Raw genomic sequence first — 15,909 nt, forward strand, 5'->3', positions numbered from 1 at the left:
CTCAAGGCTAGTGCTCTTACCATGTTTTTAGCTACAGTGCCACTTCCGGTGTTCTGGTGATTAATTATGGAGTCTCAAGGACTTTCTTTCCTGCCTGGGCTGGCTTTGAACTGTGATCCTCAGATCTCAGCCTCCTGAGTCGCTGGGATGACAGGCCTGAGACACAAGCACCTGGCTGCGAAGGAAATCATTACTAAAGCATCTGTGGGCCCAAGTTGCTGCAGATTCTCTTGGCATTCTGTAAGGTTTTAGGCAAGGAAAGAACACGCAGGAGGAGGTAAATGTGAAGAAAAGGAAAGTTTATTGGAGTACGCTCTGGGGCTTCCTAGTCGGTATTAGAAAGGTCACCCAGAGTCTGGTTGTAGCAGGGTTTATGTGGCCGGGGTCAGCAGGAAATTTTAGCACATAACTTGTTTTGCGAGTTTGAACAGTTTCGGGCTAGTGTCCCTGAAGGACAGGATGATTGGGACAGGTGGTGTATAATTGGGACAGGTGGTGTGTAAGGAAGTGGCTTTTTCTCAGCTGCCTCTGCCCTCCAGTGACCTGTCACATTCGCATTTTGGACTCGTAGACTGTTGTTCTGATAAAACGTCCTTCTGTTTCCAAGACATCGTTCACGGTTTCTAATTTACAGATACGTATACTGAGGTTCAGAAAGTGGGTTCATGGTCATCCATAAGGATGAAACTCAAATCTGAGAATAGTGTGGCTTCAGAGCCTAAGCTTAAGACAGGCCGCCACACTGAAAAAGAAACCCCTGTCAGCCCGGCACTGGTGGCTAACCCCTGTCATCCTAGCTACTAAGTTGGCTGAGATCTAAAGATCGCGGTTTGATGCCAGCCTGTGCAGGAAAGTTGGTGTGAGACTCCTATCTCCACTTAACCAGCATAAAGCTGGAAATAGTTCAAGTGGTAGAGCGCTAGCCTTGAGCAAAAAAGCACAAGGGAGGACCTAAGCCCTGAGTTCAAACGTGCGCACATGCGTGCGCGCGCACACACATACACACACACACACACACAGAAAGAAACAAGCCCTTCCCAACTCCCCAGGACACACACACACAGAAGCCCAGGAGACACACACACACATACACGCCCTTCCCAACTACACACACACACACACACACACATACACGCCCTTCCCAAACACACACACACACACACACACACACACACACACACACACACACACACACACACACACACACACACACGCGCGCGCGCCCTTCCCAACTCCCGCTCCGGCTCTTTAAGAAAGGGGGAAACCAAAGCACCAATGAGAGCAGAGTAAAACAAGATCAAAGCGTGAGTAAATAAGAACCAAGGGCTGCTGGGAAATAATCACAACCCGAGGCCTCCAGGGAAAGTCTGTGCAATGGGGTTCTACCGCGCCTGCGCCGGAATTTTATCACGCCTGCGCAATACTCTACTTTCAGTCCTGCGCCTGAGCGAGGTTCCCCACGCAAACTAACATTGCCTCATCCACGCAGGCGCCTTACTGGGAGCCCGCCCGCGCTCCACTCCTTGCGCCTGCGCACTGGTGCTTTCCGAGCCCAGTCCTCGCTCTTTGTACGTCAGTTCCTGTTGACGGCGGGAGGCGGTATTTCCTTGGGAGGGGGCGGTGAGCGGGGGCTGGGGGGAGGGGGCGGGGGGGCCGCGCCGCGCGAGCCGTTGGGTCTGGCTCGGAGGAGGCGTCGCCGCTTTCACTGCCGGCCGGCTGCAGTCACCAGGAAACACCAGGAGCTGGAGCCAGCGCTGCGTGGCGATGGGCGGGGGTAGAGCCCCGCCGGAGAGGCTGGGCGGCCGCCGGTGACAGGTGAGTGCGCCAGCGCGGGTCCTTCAGCGTCTCCCCCTCCCCCGCGATGGTCGCGTCCGGGCCCCCCGCGGTGCCGCGCTGGGCCGTACCACCCGTGCCCGCCGGGAGGGGACCACAGCCCCGAGCCTCTTTCCCTCTCCCCCCCCCTTTTCCGGAACTGAATGGGGGTGGCTGCGCGGGGGCGGTGGGACTAGCCCAAAGAGGACGGGGGCGGCGGGCCGTACCACCGGACGGCCGCGGGGGGGGAGCTCCTAGTGTGTGAGGGTCTAGGGACACCGACCCTAATAACGTGGGCGGGCTAGGTGTGTGTGTGCGGGGGGGGGGGGATCTCATGCCTAGTATGCGAGGACGGAACCTCGGAGGGGCCCACCACGTCGTTCCTACGGTGCTTTTTTAGAGGGATGGGGGGGTGTCTGGAGCGTGGCCTATACCACGGGTGGCCATGAAGGGGGCCGTCTGGATTATACCAACAAGACTCGGGGGGCATCCTTAGGACCCAGCGCCGCTTTGCGAGGGGGGCGCAGGGATGTTTTTAATCTCTGAAGGACGGGGCACTGACGGGTGGGGAGATCAGGACCGGCACCGATGGGCGTTAGGGATGTACTTGGGGGCTCCGTGCTGCCGAGTGGTGTGGGGCACTTCTGTTTCCTGTAGTTTAATGTGTGTCGGTGGGCGTTTACACGGAGCTCACCCTTAATTTGGGTGGTTACTAGGCTGCTTTGAACCCTAGGCCTGGACTGCCCTGGGCTCCTTCTAGAACCCTCTCAGATTATTGACTTGGAGGTGTGGGATATCCTTTTGGCAATGGATGCCAGCCTTTGACATCTCTTCCTTCCGGGAGGCGGAAAGATATGTCTTAGAAGTCGCTGAAAGTTGTCTGAGCTTTAGGCTCCCTGTTAGGAAGGCGAGAAGGGCACTGGGCTTGGATTTGAGGAGTTGTGTTCCTCTCTCCTCACCGTCCCCCCACCCCCACCAGTTGCTTGTTTAGACTTGACAGGAAGAGTGTTTGGAGGGACAGTTCTCCCTCAGGGCAAGGTAGTTGAGATTCCGAGGTCCCATTCCTCTCATTTTGAGACCTCTTGGGATTCAGCAAGAGGCCTAGCTAGGCTGAGTAATTAATCCGGGTTGTGATTAGGCTGCTTTTCAGCGTTGTCCACTCTTTCCAGAGTAGCAGTTTGGAGATGAATCTGTTTCCGATCTAGGTGGGCAGTGGGTGTGAAGGGGACCAGGCACCCACCCAGATCACCACAGGCTCCTCCATCCCCAGCATCCGGGCTGTTTGTGTCTTCAGTTACCAGCCCAGCAGCTCTTCATGTTTATGCTCAACTGTTGAGCGATAACAGTTGGCTTGTCCTACGTGAGGCTGATCACTGTTTTCCCAGCTGTTCCTCTCTGCATGGGCCACAGGAGCCAGGAGGGGGCTTCCCCCACCCCCAGCCCAAGAAGGAAGGCTGCTCTGAAGGACTCAGGCCAGTCAGATCCCCCCAAAGTGGTTTCTTTTGTGGTTTCTGGGCTGCTGCTAGAAGCACATGACCAGTGCCCCTGCTCCCTTGGCCAGTTTGTGACCTTGGCTTACCCTGTAACCTTCGCTCTGAGTCTGGTTTTCCCGGAGGACTGGCTGTAGTCCCTGATTGACCCAGCTGATGGGGATGGGGATGAGGTCAAGAGGGCGCACTGTCCCCAAAGCCTAAGACCATTCCTGGAGAGACAGATCCCTGGGTCCTTAGAGGCAGTGTGTTCTTCAGCTGTTAGCTCCTATTCACCTGATGGAGTCCACCACATCAATAAAAACCGTAACCATTTAAACCGACAGCTGACCTTACCTGAGTACTTCCTGGGGGCTTGACACTTAACACTCACCTCACAGGTGAACTGCCCAATGTCCTAGGTGAGGAAACAGGCACACACACATTTCCAGAGTGAGTGGCTAGCAACTGCTTATTGGACATTTGGCCCATGCTAGGCACATGCAGGCTTCTTCACACATGACTTAAGCCTCAAAACATACATAGAATTTCATTTACAGAGCCCTGTGAGTGACGTCAGAGTGTGATACCCATTTTACAAATAAGGCAACCTAGGCACTGAGCTAAGACAGTGGTTTTGTTTGGGAGCTAACACTGTACCTGGCTCTGGGCTTGGAGCTTTATCCACAATTTGTTTCTCTTTCTTTTCTTTTTTTTTTTCCAGAGTCAGAAATTGAGGTCTGGAGGAATTATCTTTTTCCATGTCTTATCAGACTATCGGAAGCCAGGCTGGGGTTTGAACCCAAGCCCATTAAGTCCTGGTGTCATACAATCTTTCTTTACCAGGTCTCAGGCCTGGTGTGACCTGTCCTCTTGACCTCTTCCCTGGTCACTTCCTTCCCTCAACCTGAGCATGAAGATGCTGAGTGCTTTCTGTCCTGTCAGTGGCTAATCCAGCACTTCTGTGCTTTCTGGGAAACTTGGGGTCTCCTCCAAGTTGAGAGCTTTGTGCTTCCTGAGCAGATACTTTTAAACCTGAGCTCTACCACACCTCACCCCTTTTAATTTTTATCTTATTTTCCAGGTATGGTCTTGCATTTTTGCCCAGGGCCAACCCCAGACCTTGATCCTTTTGATCTTGTCTTCAGTCGTTGGGATTACAGTTGTGTGGGGACAGGAGCCAATGGGAAGGCCACACAGGAGTAGGAGGGGATGACACAGCCATCACGGACCAAGCCGTGCTACAGGCAGGATAGTGATATATCTGGTGCTTTCCCCTGGGGGCTGTGTGAATGCAGCCACAGCATTGCCTCTGTCATGGGCTCTGCAGCTAGCTGTAGGAGTGAGTGAATTAATACACAAGAAGCTCTGAAGTGTCAGTGGGCAGTTACACCATTTCTTTTATTGGGGGGGGGGCGGTCCGGTCGTGGGGCCTGAACTCTAGGTCTGGGTGCTGTCCCTCAGCTCTTCAGCTCAAGAGGAGCGCTCTACCTCTTGAGCCACAGCGCCACTTCTGATTTTCTGCTGGCTAATTGGAGATAAGAGTCTCATGGACTTACCTGCCCAGGCTGGCTTTGAATCATGATCCTCAGATCTCAACCTCCTGAATAGCTAGGATTATGGACATGAGCCACCAGTGCCTGGCTTGTCTTTTTTTTTTTTTTGCCAGTCCTGAGGCTTGGTCTTAGGTCCTGGGCTTCTTTTGCTCAAGGCTAGCACTCTACCACTTGAGCCGCAGTGGCACTTTCAGCTTTTTCTGTTTATGTAGTACAGACTCAGGGCTTCATGAATGCCAGGCAAACATTCTACCACTAAGCCACATTCCCAGCCCAGCATAATACATCTTCATCAATAACATCCCCTCTCCCCCATCCTGAGGCTTGGACTCAGGGCCCCGGTGCTGTCCCTGAGTTGCTCTTGTTCAAAGCTAGTGCTTTACCACTTGAGCCACAGCTTCACTTCTGGCTTTTTTGGTAGTTTAGTGAAGGTAAGAGTCTCATAGACATTCCTACCTGGGCTGGCTTTGAGCAATAATCCTCAGATCTCAGCCTCCTGAATAGGATTACAGGTGTGAGCCACCAGTACCAGCAATAGCTCTCCATTTCGAGTCTCCTTCTGTAGCTCTTGGAGTAGCCAGGAGGGGGAGAGTAGGCATGGTAGCCCTTGGATGAGGTGTAGGTTTGGTCCTGAAATCACTGGAGCTCAGAACACCATCTGTTGAGTGTTGAGTATTACATCAAGTGCTGGACATGTGGGGTACACACAAGTGTACCTGTGCAGAGCTGAGGGAGAGCAAGGAGGTAGAATAGGTGAGGGGGTGAGGAGGTGAGTGCCTGGCAGGGAATTCAGAGTAGGAGGGGACTGCCAGGAGCATCTGGACACGTAGGGCTGCTCCTGACAGGCAAGGTACGCAGACAGTTATATGGGAGCAGCGGGACAGGCTCACTGAGGTGTGTGTAGCTGGGCAGAGCCAGCGAGAACAGCTGGGGCCTAGGGCCCCAACAACCTTGTCGACTGTGGAGGAGTTTGGATTGGGCAAATTTCAGGTGACTTGGCCCTGAAGGGTCTTGGCTTCTTAGGGGCACTGGATTTGACCTTGCTTGGGCTGGAAGTTTCCAATGTCTTCCACTTCCCCTTTGAGTGAAATCACTGGGCAGAGGCTCCGAGACCCCCTCCTTCTGCTGTGGTTTTCTCACCATTCCCCTGAGCAGGGGGTGGAGGGTGGGGGCTGTTGCCCTTAGGGAAAAAGGCAGCTGGAGGGGGGTTTAGTGGACGGACTTTGCTGTCCAGCCCTGCCAGCCGCACTGATGACAAGAACAGAGCAGAACAACAGTCCCACTGATAGCAACCGCCCAGCGACTGCTCTAGAATGGAAGGCCTGGGTCCTGGGGCTTGCCTTCCAGCAAGGACTGCACATCATGTTGGGGTTGATAATGTCCTGATAATGGTGGTGGGGGTGGGGGTGTCCTGGTCTGGCTTGGGCAATCAGGGAGGTCTCTCTGGGGAGGTGACACATGGACAGGGCCTGAGGGCCATGGGAGATTATTGTAGATTATTGTGAAGATCTTGTGGGCTTTTGAAGGAACTGGCTCCAGTTGTCACTTGGGTGGTGACAGCCTCTGAAACCAGTGATGGGTCTCACTTCCTAAGCTTAGCACAGTAAGCAGGAAGGCTAGTATTTGTTTCTCCCAGGCTCGGTCTCATCTGGGGTGCTATCCTGAAAGGAGCGCCCTCTCTGCCAACATGGGGCTCTAGAAGTCCTCCAGGATAGATTGGCAAGTACTGCCTTCTGCTCTTGATCTTGGACCATGGAGGACGACAGTCACCCCTCCCTGGGCCTCCAGCCTCTCAGGGCTCTCGGCAGAAAGCCGGCAGCCACCAGGCATCTGGGCTGAGTGGTGGGGTGGTTCTGTGGCGGGCTCTTCTGGACAGTCAGCCAAGCAGTAAGAGGCCCAGCTGGGGGAGCAGCGGGCCTGGGAGCCGGACCAGGAGGACGGAGGGAGGGAGCAAGTGTGGGTGGGGCCTGGGGTGGGATCGAGGCCTGTCCTCCTGAGGCAGGACCTGCTGCCAACTCGGCAGGCACCCACAGCAGGGCCCGGGTGCTGTGGGTGAGCTGAGCAGGACTGCAGGGCCGGGCCAGCCGAGGAGCCTCCGTGGCAGAGGTCCCTCTAGAAGTTCCTCCAGCCCAGCCACCCTGGCAGAGAAGCTCGTCCACAGACGTTGTTTCTAAGGGTGAGGCCAGAAATCCCAGCCTTCCTTGGTTTGCCACCTGGGGCCCCTTTCTGAGCTGTCTATAGCAGCTGCCACTGCCAGGTCCCCTCCTGGCCTGCTCCCAGGCTCCTTAGGGGCAGATGATCATTAATGCCTGCCCTCACATGGCCTGGCCTGCCTAGTGACCCAGGCGCCCTGGCTGATGGGTGGACAGTCCTTCTGGTGCCCCACAGGTGCCATGGAGCTCCACTTCTCCTGGGTGCAGCTTGATTGCTTGAAGATGAGAATGCTGAGCAGGGCTGTGAGGGCGGGGGTTAGAGAGCCTGCCTCCAAGTGGGCAGGCAGGGGAGCGGGGTGGGCGTGGGGGATCAAGGGACAGCCTGTGTATGGTTGGCAGGGTGGGTTCCTGGTTGGAGTACTGGATGTGTGAGGATTCTGCTAGCTGAGTACCTTCCCAGGTGGGTCCTGCACTGAGCTGCTGTTAGGGTTCTCTAAAGACCTGTGTATAAATGGGAAACTGAGGCATAGAACATGCTATATAGCATTTTCAGGTTACTCTTTATACTTTTTTTTTTTTTTTTTTTTTTTTTTGGTGCTGGTCCTGGGCTTGAATTTGAGACCTAGCTGCTGTCCCTGAGATTTTTTTTGCTCAAAGCTGGTGCTCTACCACTTGAGCCATAGCTCCATTTCTGGATTCTTTGGACATGAGTCTCACAGACTTCCCCACCTGGGCTGCCCTCAGATCTCAGCCTCCTGAGCAGCTAGGATTACAGCTGTGAGCCACTGGGCTTGGCTCTTGGTTTTTTGTTTTTTTGTTGTTGTTGGTGGTCGTGGGGCTTGAACTCTGAGCCTGGGTGCTGTCCCTCAGCTCTTCAGTTCAAGGTGAGCGCTTTACCACTTTTGAGTCAGGATTTTTCAGTGTAGCCCAAACTGGCTTAATACTTGTGTTCCTCCTGCCGCTGCCTCCCCAGTGCTGGGATCACAGGCCAGCACAAGTCTTAACTCTGTTCCTCTTGGGAAAAGCTCTGTACTCAGCCTCCTGCTGGGCCCTGCTCTGCACCCTGGGAGCTGGGTACAACTGTTTGTCCCCATTTGCGAGGTGAGGAAACAGGCGCAGGGAGGCTGTGGCACTTCTTGGGGTTGTAAGTGAATCCTCTCGGGCCATTCTTCTGACTGACACTGTGGCTGCAGTTCTGGGGTTATCACCATGTGTGTAATGAATTCTAGACAGAGCTGGCTGTGAGCATTTCCCCTGGTGTCCTGGAAAAGCCTCCATTTGGCTGCTGGGGGAGGTGGGTGTGGCCGCTTCCCACCCCTCCCTAATGTGGGCGCAGCCTTGGCCCTGGCCAGCCTTTCCTAGAGGCAGGGGAGAGCTGAGTGTGGGAGGCCGCCCACACGGAGTCCCGACTTCCCGAATGGCCATGGGAGCTGGTCCCTGGCTGGCTTTTGGCCATATCTGTATTGGAGCCCCTATGTCGTGTCATTTCGGGTGCCAACAGCCGGCCAGAGGGGCAGAGAAGTAGCATTTACCTATGAAAATGGCTGAGGAAGAGACAGTGGGGATAGGTAGCTGGGCTTGGGGGGCTCCTGATGAAGGAGAAGCTGGCCAGAAAAGGCAGAGTGAAGGGTGCACAGGACAGGGCACCTGAGGAAAGCCCTACTCAGCTGGCTCTGGGGCTAGAGCAGAGGCCATGGGAGCCGGGCTATGGTGAGGAGCCAGGCCAGGGGTGTGTGTGGGGGGGGGGACGGACACTTTATCCAGATTCAGGTGGGCCCCTAGATAGGAGCCAGAGAGAAGCAGCCAGGGCAAGAGGCAGGCCAGGTTCCACTTTGGACCCCCTAGGACTGGCCTGTCTGGGGTGTGCAGCGGAGTTTGCATCTCTGTTTTGCTGCCTCTTTGCTACACAAAGCCTGTGCCATCTCTGCGGGAGCTCAGCACAAGAGCAGTGTTCTGGTTGTCACCCCTCTGGACCTGGACCTACCCTGTGCTGGGACACTGAGAACACGGGACCAGAGCCGGCTCTGCTCCTGCTTTGTGAGGCTTCTGGTCCAGGGGAGGCCCCATTGCTCAGATATTGGTGGGGCAGCTGGGGAGGGAAGGCTTACTCTGAGGGTCTGCCCTTGTGGGAAAGAGGCAGTCAGGAAGGGCTCCTCGGAGGAAAGGAGGAGTGGGCAAGTTAAGATGGGTGAATAGCAAGCTGGCCAGGGAACGTGCTGAACATGTGCAAGACCCAGGGATCAGGGAAGCAGTTTTCCAAGGGACTAGCAGAAGGGGAACTTGGGTATGTTGGGGCCAGCAGATCCCTGAGACTGCAGAGTGGAGGAAAGGCTGAGGCAGGTGGGCCCTGGCAGTATCCATAAGAGTGTATGTCATGCCCCATGGGCATCTGGGAAAGGCCCTAGGTAGTGTCAGAGCTGGGCCGAGAGGATCCTGCTGGCTAAGGCTGGGGCTGCCCATGTGTGTAGCCCACGACAGGAAGCCCAGAATATTGGATGCGGTTTTTGAGGGAGCCATAAAGCCTTGGACAGGCAGCATGAGGGGGAAGGTGTTGGGGGGCATGGTGGAGAAGACAGGAAAGTCTGTTCTGGAACTTATTCTTGTCCCAGTTTCTTTCGCAGCCTGCCCACGCCTCCATCTCGCCCTCAATCCTACCTGTTCCAGCAGACAGATGGGGCAGGCGGGGCACATGGTGGCGGAGAGAGGCGTCTAGAACGCTACCTTCTCACCAAGGAGGCGGAATAGGTAAAACTTCATATGTTCAGAAATATATAGTGTCTCCACCCACTGAGGAAAGAATGATTTAACCTGACATGTGCTGGGTTCTTGCTGTGTCCAGATTTGGGGAGGACTTCCGGTGGAAAGTTTGGCCAGTCCTCTGGGAGGACCATATGCTTTTTTTTTGTCACTCGTGGGGATTGAACTCTGGGCCTGGGCACTGTCCCTGTGCTCTTCAGCTCAAGGCTAGCACTCTACTGCTTGAGCCACAGCACCACTTCTGGTTTTCTAGTGGTTTATTGGAGATAAGAGTCTCACAGAGTTTCTTGCCCAGGTTGACTTTGAACCACAATCCTCAGATCTCAGCCTCCTGAGTAGCTAGGATTACAGGTGTGAGCCACGAGCACCCGGCTTAGGACCATATTCTTCCATCTCTAAAGTCCAGGTGAGGTGATATGCCCTGGGACCCACCATGAGCCGTAGAGCTTGGGTTGGGACACCCAAGTGCCAGTTCTGCACCACACTGCTGGGGGTTCTGGCCATGTCCTGTACCTCCTGTCTAGGTGGACATGACTCCTGCATTGAAATAGAGGCAAAGTGTCCACCTCACCAGTTGCTGTGCCCTTAATTAATGCTTGCATACACACAGCAGGGACCTGGCACCTTCCATGCCATCCTTTGTCACTGCTTTGTAGTGGCAGGCCCTGTGGCAGGCATAAGGGTCATTTCCTGTAGGACACTAGTTCTCACTTGGTATGGCTTTGCCCCCACAGAAGACGCTTGCTGCTGGGCGAGAAGGGGCTAGGCAGCTGTGGCACAGACTGGCTTTGCCACAGGTGGTGTTTCATCAGTTTTGCCAAAATGTCCTCAGATTGAAAGCCAGTTTACAGGGTGGTGAGTGGCCAGTGAAGGGTTTGGGCAGGTCTTCCTCAAGGCCTGGGCGAGAGGCTGATGGCAGAGGCTCCTGGGGTATGAGCCACCCACTCAGGAGCACAAGCTTTGCTCCCCATGGAACCCCAGTCAGCTAGGGGGCGAGGGAGAGCTCAGCGAGCACAGCAGTGGAGCCCTGCTGAGTTTGAGTTGTTTTCTATGAGAGCATTCCAGTTTTGCTAAGTACCTACTCTGTCCATCCCAGCAGGGCAGTGGGGGTCCCTGTCCTCCCTGCTCCATGGCAGGGCAGGGCGAGGCCGTGAGCAGATGGGTCAGTAAGGTGACGTGGGAGCAGAGTGAGCCCCAGACCTGCGGCCTGTCCACTCCCTTGGGAAGCAGGAGTGAGGGGCATCCAACCTGGAAGGCCTGTGGGAGGAACGGCAGGAGGGTTTGACTCTCACAGAGTCCCAGACTTGAGAAGGGTCGGACTCAACGATTCATCTAGGCCCCACAGCCCCTAAGTGGCAGAGCCCAGAGGCCCCCTTTTACAGACAAGTGAACTGAACTTTGGGAAGCCTAGAGCCATGCAGTGGCTTCTGAAGGGGGTCCAGGCTACCCCCTGAGAGCCAGCTGGGTGGAAATAAAATGTCTTCAAGGCAGGCACCTGTGGTTCATACCTGTAATTCCTAGCTACTCAGAACGCTGAGATCTGGGGATCACAGTTCAAAGCCAGCCTGGGCAGGAAAGTCCTTGAGACTTATCGCCAACAAACCACCAGAAAACCAGAAATGGAGCTGTGGCTCAAAGTGGTAGAGCACCAACTTTGAGCAAGAGCTCAGGGACAGCTTCCAGGCTCTGAGTTCAAGCCCCATAACCACCCGCAGCACCAACAAAAAAATGTCCTCAAGCATTTTTTTTTTCGGTCATGGGGACTTGAACTCTGGGCCTGGGCGCTGTCCCTCAGCTCTTCAGCTCAAAGCGAGCACTCTACCGCTTGAGCCACAGCGCCACTTCCGGTTTTCTAGTGGTTTATTAGAGATAGGCGTCTCACAGACTTTCCTTGCCCGGGCTGGCTTTGAACCGTGATCCTCAGATCTCAGCCTCCTGAGTAGCTAGGATTACAGGCGTGAGCCACCCACACCCGGCTATATGAATGCCTTGGTTGATGTATTTTTGTGGGTGGTGAGCTCCTGGTCGGTTACTGGTTTAGGGGTCACTGAGAACATTGCTGCTTGTGATCCTTCTCGTGTTTTTTTTGTTTTGTTTTTGGTAAACAAATGCACTGATTTCTGTTGGGGGACTGGAGAATTGCTGGCGTCACAGAGTAGCCATATATTTTTAATTCCTACCGCCAGTTTTGTAGGGTGGTCCAACTACTTTACGCTCCCTCCAGTTCTGAGTAAAGAGTTCATGTACTCTGCTTTGCCAATAGGTGGCATTGTCAGGATTTGTTTTTTGTTTTTTGTAACTGTCTTAGACAAATGGTTTTAATCTGTGCTTCCCCATCCATGACCCATGGGATTGAGTGTCTCTGCTGTGACGCTTTTCACCTTGCCTCCCTGGTGACTTACATCTCTTCTGCAGCTGCCACTGGTGCACACTCAGGCCTGGGCTCTCTAGCAAGCCTGGGGGAGGTGAGGGGTCATGGGGCTCCCTGCTGTGGGGTGCCAGCGCCCAGGCCCCTGTGTGCCGCCTTGGCCTCCCCGTCCTCCCGCCTGCGTGTCCTCGGCCCACAGCTCCCCAGCGGGCAGGCCGTCCTCTTGGCTGTGCTGCCTGGCATTTCATCACTCTGGACTGCGTCACAGACACCTCGGCTGAGGCGCCACCCTCAGTGGGAGGACAGGCAGCAGCCGGCGGGGCGCAGGGGATCTTCCAGTTCCTCCCTGCTCTCACCGCCCGCCTGAGCTGCTGCTGCCGCTGCCACCGCTGCCACTGACTTCTTAATCACTGAAAGGAGATCGTAAAAAGTGGCTGTGGTGTGCCAAGCCTCAGCTGGGGCCGCTGCCACTCGGCTGGGGACCCAAGGTAAATGGCTTCCCCTCTCTGAGCCTCTGGCCTCCCCTCTGGTGGGGTTGGGAGTGCTGGCACATTGCCCAAGGCCCCCTTGACCACATCTGGCCACACCTGGCTGCCTCTCCATAGCTTTTGAACAGTGGTGATTGTGTGGCTCGGACAGTGGGCTGAGCCCTCAGCCTCAGCAGGCTCTTACGCTGCTGCTGGCCCTGGTACTGCCTGGACCAAGGAAGGCAAGGGAGAGTCGAGATTGGACCTGGGCCCCCACTACTCCCCTGGACTCCAGTTCTCCTCAGCTCTTTGGGAAGTGTTCCAAACTAATCTTGTGGCTGGGGAGTATGGTGTCAGACCCTACCTCACAGCCACAGTCCTGATGCCTGAGTGTCCCCTCCTTTCACCTGCATCCCTCTCCCTCCTGTTTAGCATCTTGGCATTTGCCATTTCCCTGTCTGAACTTAAAAAAAAAAAACAAAAAAAACAGTCATGGGGCTTGAACTTAGGACCTGGGCGCTATCCCTGAGCTCTTTTGATCAAGGCTAGCACTCTACCATTTGGAGCCTCAGCTCCACTTCTGGCTTTCTGGTGGTTCATTAATGATAGGAGTCTCATAGACTTTCGTGTCTGGGCTGGCATCAAACCACGATCCTCAGACCTCAGCCTCTTGAGTAGCTAGGATGTGAGCCACCGGTGCTTGTCATGTCTGAGATTATTTTCCCTGCATTTCTGCACCCCTCACTCCCTTGTTTGCTCTAGGTGTCTGCACATGTATCCCCTGCACTTAGTGACTCATACAGTACCCTGCTCCTTTCCATCCTTACCCTTTTATCCTTTCCCTCTTCCTTCACCAGTGTGTGTGTGTGTGTGTGTGTGTGTGTGTGTCTGTGTCTGTCTGTCTGTCTGTCTGTCTGTCTGTCTGTCTGTCTGTCTGTCTGTCTCAGGGTCTGGAGTGGAGGCCCATTCAGGGAAGCTTGGTGGCATGACTGATGAGCAGCTGCAGCAGGCCTGGTCTTTGCTCAGAGATGTTGCTCCAGACTGGCCTCCTGAAGGTGCATTGATTGGAGTGGCATGAGCCCCCTGAGGGGTTCACAGGCTCTGAGAGCCAGGGGTGTTATAGGGATGGCCAGTTGCCTAGGGGAGCCTAGAGAGGGATGAACAGGAGGCTGGAGAGGTGTGGGACTCACTGTCCTGGTCAGACTTTCCATTTTGGAGCAGGTCTCAGCCCCATCAGGCCACCTCCAAGTGATGGATGGGATTGTGTGTGTTGTGCACACTGGCAGTCATTACTGAGATTTGAGCAGAAATGGGTGAGGTCAGACACAGCTTGAGTGTGGGGGTCTGGCGTAGTGGAGAAGCTCGCAGGAGGCCCACCAGCATTGTGAGGACTGGGCCTGAGCCCAGTGGACAGGAGGCCGCAGGAGCAATGGGTTGTCCCGGACGGCCTTGAGCACTGAGCCCAAGAGTTGGGCTCTTTTGCCAGGAACTGTAGGGGACAAAGGAGACATTGAGCTGGGGAAGGTCAGGGCCAGGTTAGAGGGGCCCACTAGCTTCAGGGGTGGGGAACAGAGAAAGGGGCCCAGTGAGGAAGAGGCCAGGACCCTGCTAGTGGCCATGGGATGCACACATTGGAGGCTGACATGGGTGGGACATTCACAGTCGAAGGTTATGGTCCCAGGTGCAGAGTGGTGGCCGTGCCTGCTGTCCCAGCCCAGCGAGTTGGAGTCCAAATGTGATTCTCACCATCCTGTCTCTCCCCGTCATTGTCCGTCTTGCCTTTCCTCCCACTTCCTCCTGCTTACCGCCCTCCCTTCTGCCGGCCTGGGCAGCCTGCCACCATCACATGCCAGGCAGGAGCATGTCCGGCCCCCCGCTCCCCTGGGGCACGGGAGAAAGCTGATGCTTATGGTGTCCCTAGAGTCAGCTGCCACTTCTCTGGGGGCTCCCGCAGCTCCTGACCTGCTGTCCGCAAATAACCCCAGGCTAGGAAAGGCAAAAGGCGCCTTGGGCTCCATGGCCCATGTCCTGGCCCCAGGCTCCAGGTAGGGGCCCAGCTGGCAGCTGCCTGGTGCCCTTCTCCCCTCCGCTCGGGAACCTGAGAAGCAGTGGCCTTGGCGTCTGTCAGTCTGTCGGCTGCTGGCCCCTGAGGACAAGCACAGAGGTCTTGGGGAGAGGACAGGCCCTTTGCTCAAGCCCCCAGGCTGGCTTTTGGGGTCCATGCTCAGTGGCTTGGCTGTTAAGGGTCTTAGAGCTTCTGAGATTCAGGATCCATTGGTTGTTCATGGACTGGCCTGGGAGATAACTAAGGCTGGGGTGAGGTGGGGTGGCCCTAGTGGGCCTCAAAGGTCATAGGTTGGTGGCTTCATGGTTTGAAAGGGAAGAGAATGAGTCTACGCACATACGTGCGTGCACACGTGGGGGCGCGTGCCTGTACGGGGAGGGGAGGGTGAGATAGATGCCAGTAGCTTGGAGCACACCCACAGTGCCTGAGGCTGTCTGATTCATCCTGGGTTACCTCAGTGCTGGGGAATGGGGGTGACGCAGGGGGCGGGGCTGCTGCTACCTTGGTGCTGCCCAGCCAGGAGCAAGGGTGGAGGGCAGGGCCTGGGCCACAGAGAAGTGATTCCCCCCACATTGTGGTCTCTGGGGCCCCAAGAGAGAGCTCTGCCCTTCCCTCTCCCCCCAGCAAGACAGGCAGCCAGAGGGCCTCAGCTGAGGGAGGAGCTGGGGGTCTCTTCCCCTCTGACGCTCCCCTCTTGTCTTGCAGCCTCTACTCCATCCACAGCGCCTCCTGCATGTCCTGCTGCCCTGAGCTGTCTCAAGCTAGGTGACAGCGTGTCACGCTGCCACCATGAACGAGGTGTCTGTCATCAAAGAAGGCTGGCTGCACAAGCGTGGTAAGGGGCTGTCATTGCCCACCAGACTGTGTGCCCCCCCCTTTGCACCCTGCTCTCCTCTATACCCTAAGGGGCAGAGGAGCAGGGTGATGCAGCCTAAGGAACCGGCATGGGCAGCCCCAGGCCATTTGCCACCTGCATGCCACCTGCGTGCCACTCCCTGAATCTCTCAGAGTCATCTAGAACAGAGCTGTGGGTCTCTCCGCTCTGAGTCTCCAGACCTGCCGAGAGAGGGGTGACACGGCCAAGTGGCAATCATGGAGTGTCTTGAGTGTCCTGGGACATCACGGCACCTCCTGGAGGTGACACTGCAGAGGGCAGCAAGGACAGAAGTGAGTGAGCGGGCATGTAACATGAGGTAGAGAGAGGCCATTATGAAAAGTCACAACTGAGAGCAAGGGGCTGGAGCCATGCGCTGTGGTGAGGT

The 15,909-nt window shown here is 55.7% G+C and overlaps 1 protein-coding gene across 2 annotated transcripts in view; it reads left to right on the top strand.

Annotated features, from left to right (window-relative positions):
• Positions 1 to 1,524: 1,524 nt before the first annotated feature.
• LOC138813196 (RAC-beta serine/threonine-protein kinase) overlaps positions 1,525 to 15,909 on the top strand; it is a 33,536-nt gene continuing 19,151 nt past the window's right edge. Inside the window, exons 1-2 of one of the 2 annotated variants that reach the window (XM_070001417.1) lie at positions 1,525 to 1,815; positions 15,353 to 15,482. In XM_070001417.1, the coding sequence (XP_069857518.1) occupies positions 15,437 to 15,482 (46 nt within the window). In that variant the 5' untranslated portion in view covers positions 1,525 to 1,815; positions 15,353 to 15,436. Of the gene's footprint in view, positions 1,816 to 12,495; positions 12,604 to 15,352; positions 15,483 to 15,909 lie in introns of those variants that run through there. The other variant, XM_070001427.1, reaches the window with a different exon arrangement.

Source organism: Dipodomys merriami, unplaced genomic scaffold (genome assembly GCF_024711535.1).
Source record: "Dipodomys merriami isolate MVZ:Mamm:240054 unplaced genomic scaffold, mDipMer1.0.p SCAF_106, whole genome shotgun sequence".
Lineage (NCBI taxonomy): Eukaryota > Metazoa > Chordata > Mammalia > Rodentia > Heteromyidae > Dipodomys > Dipodomys merriami.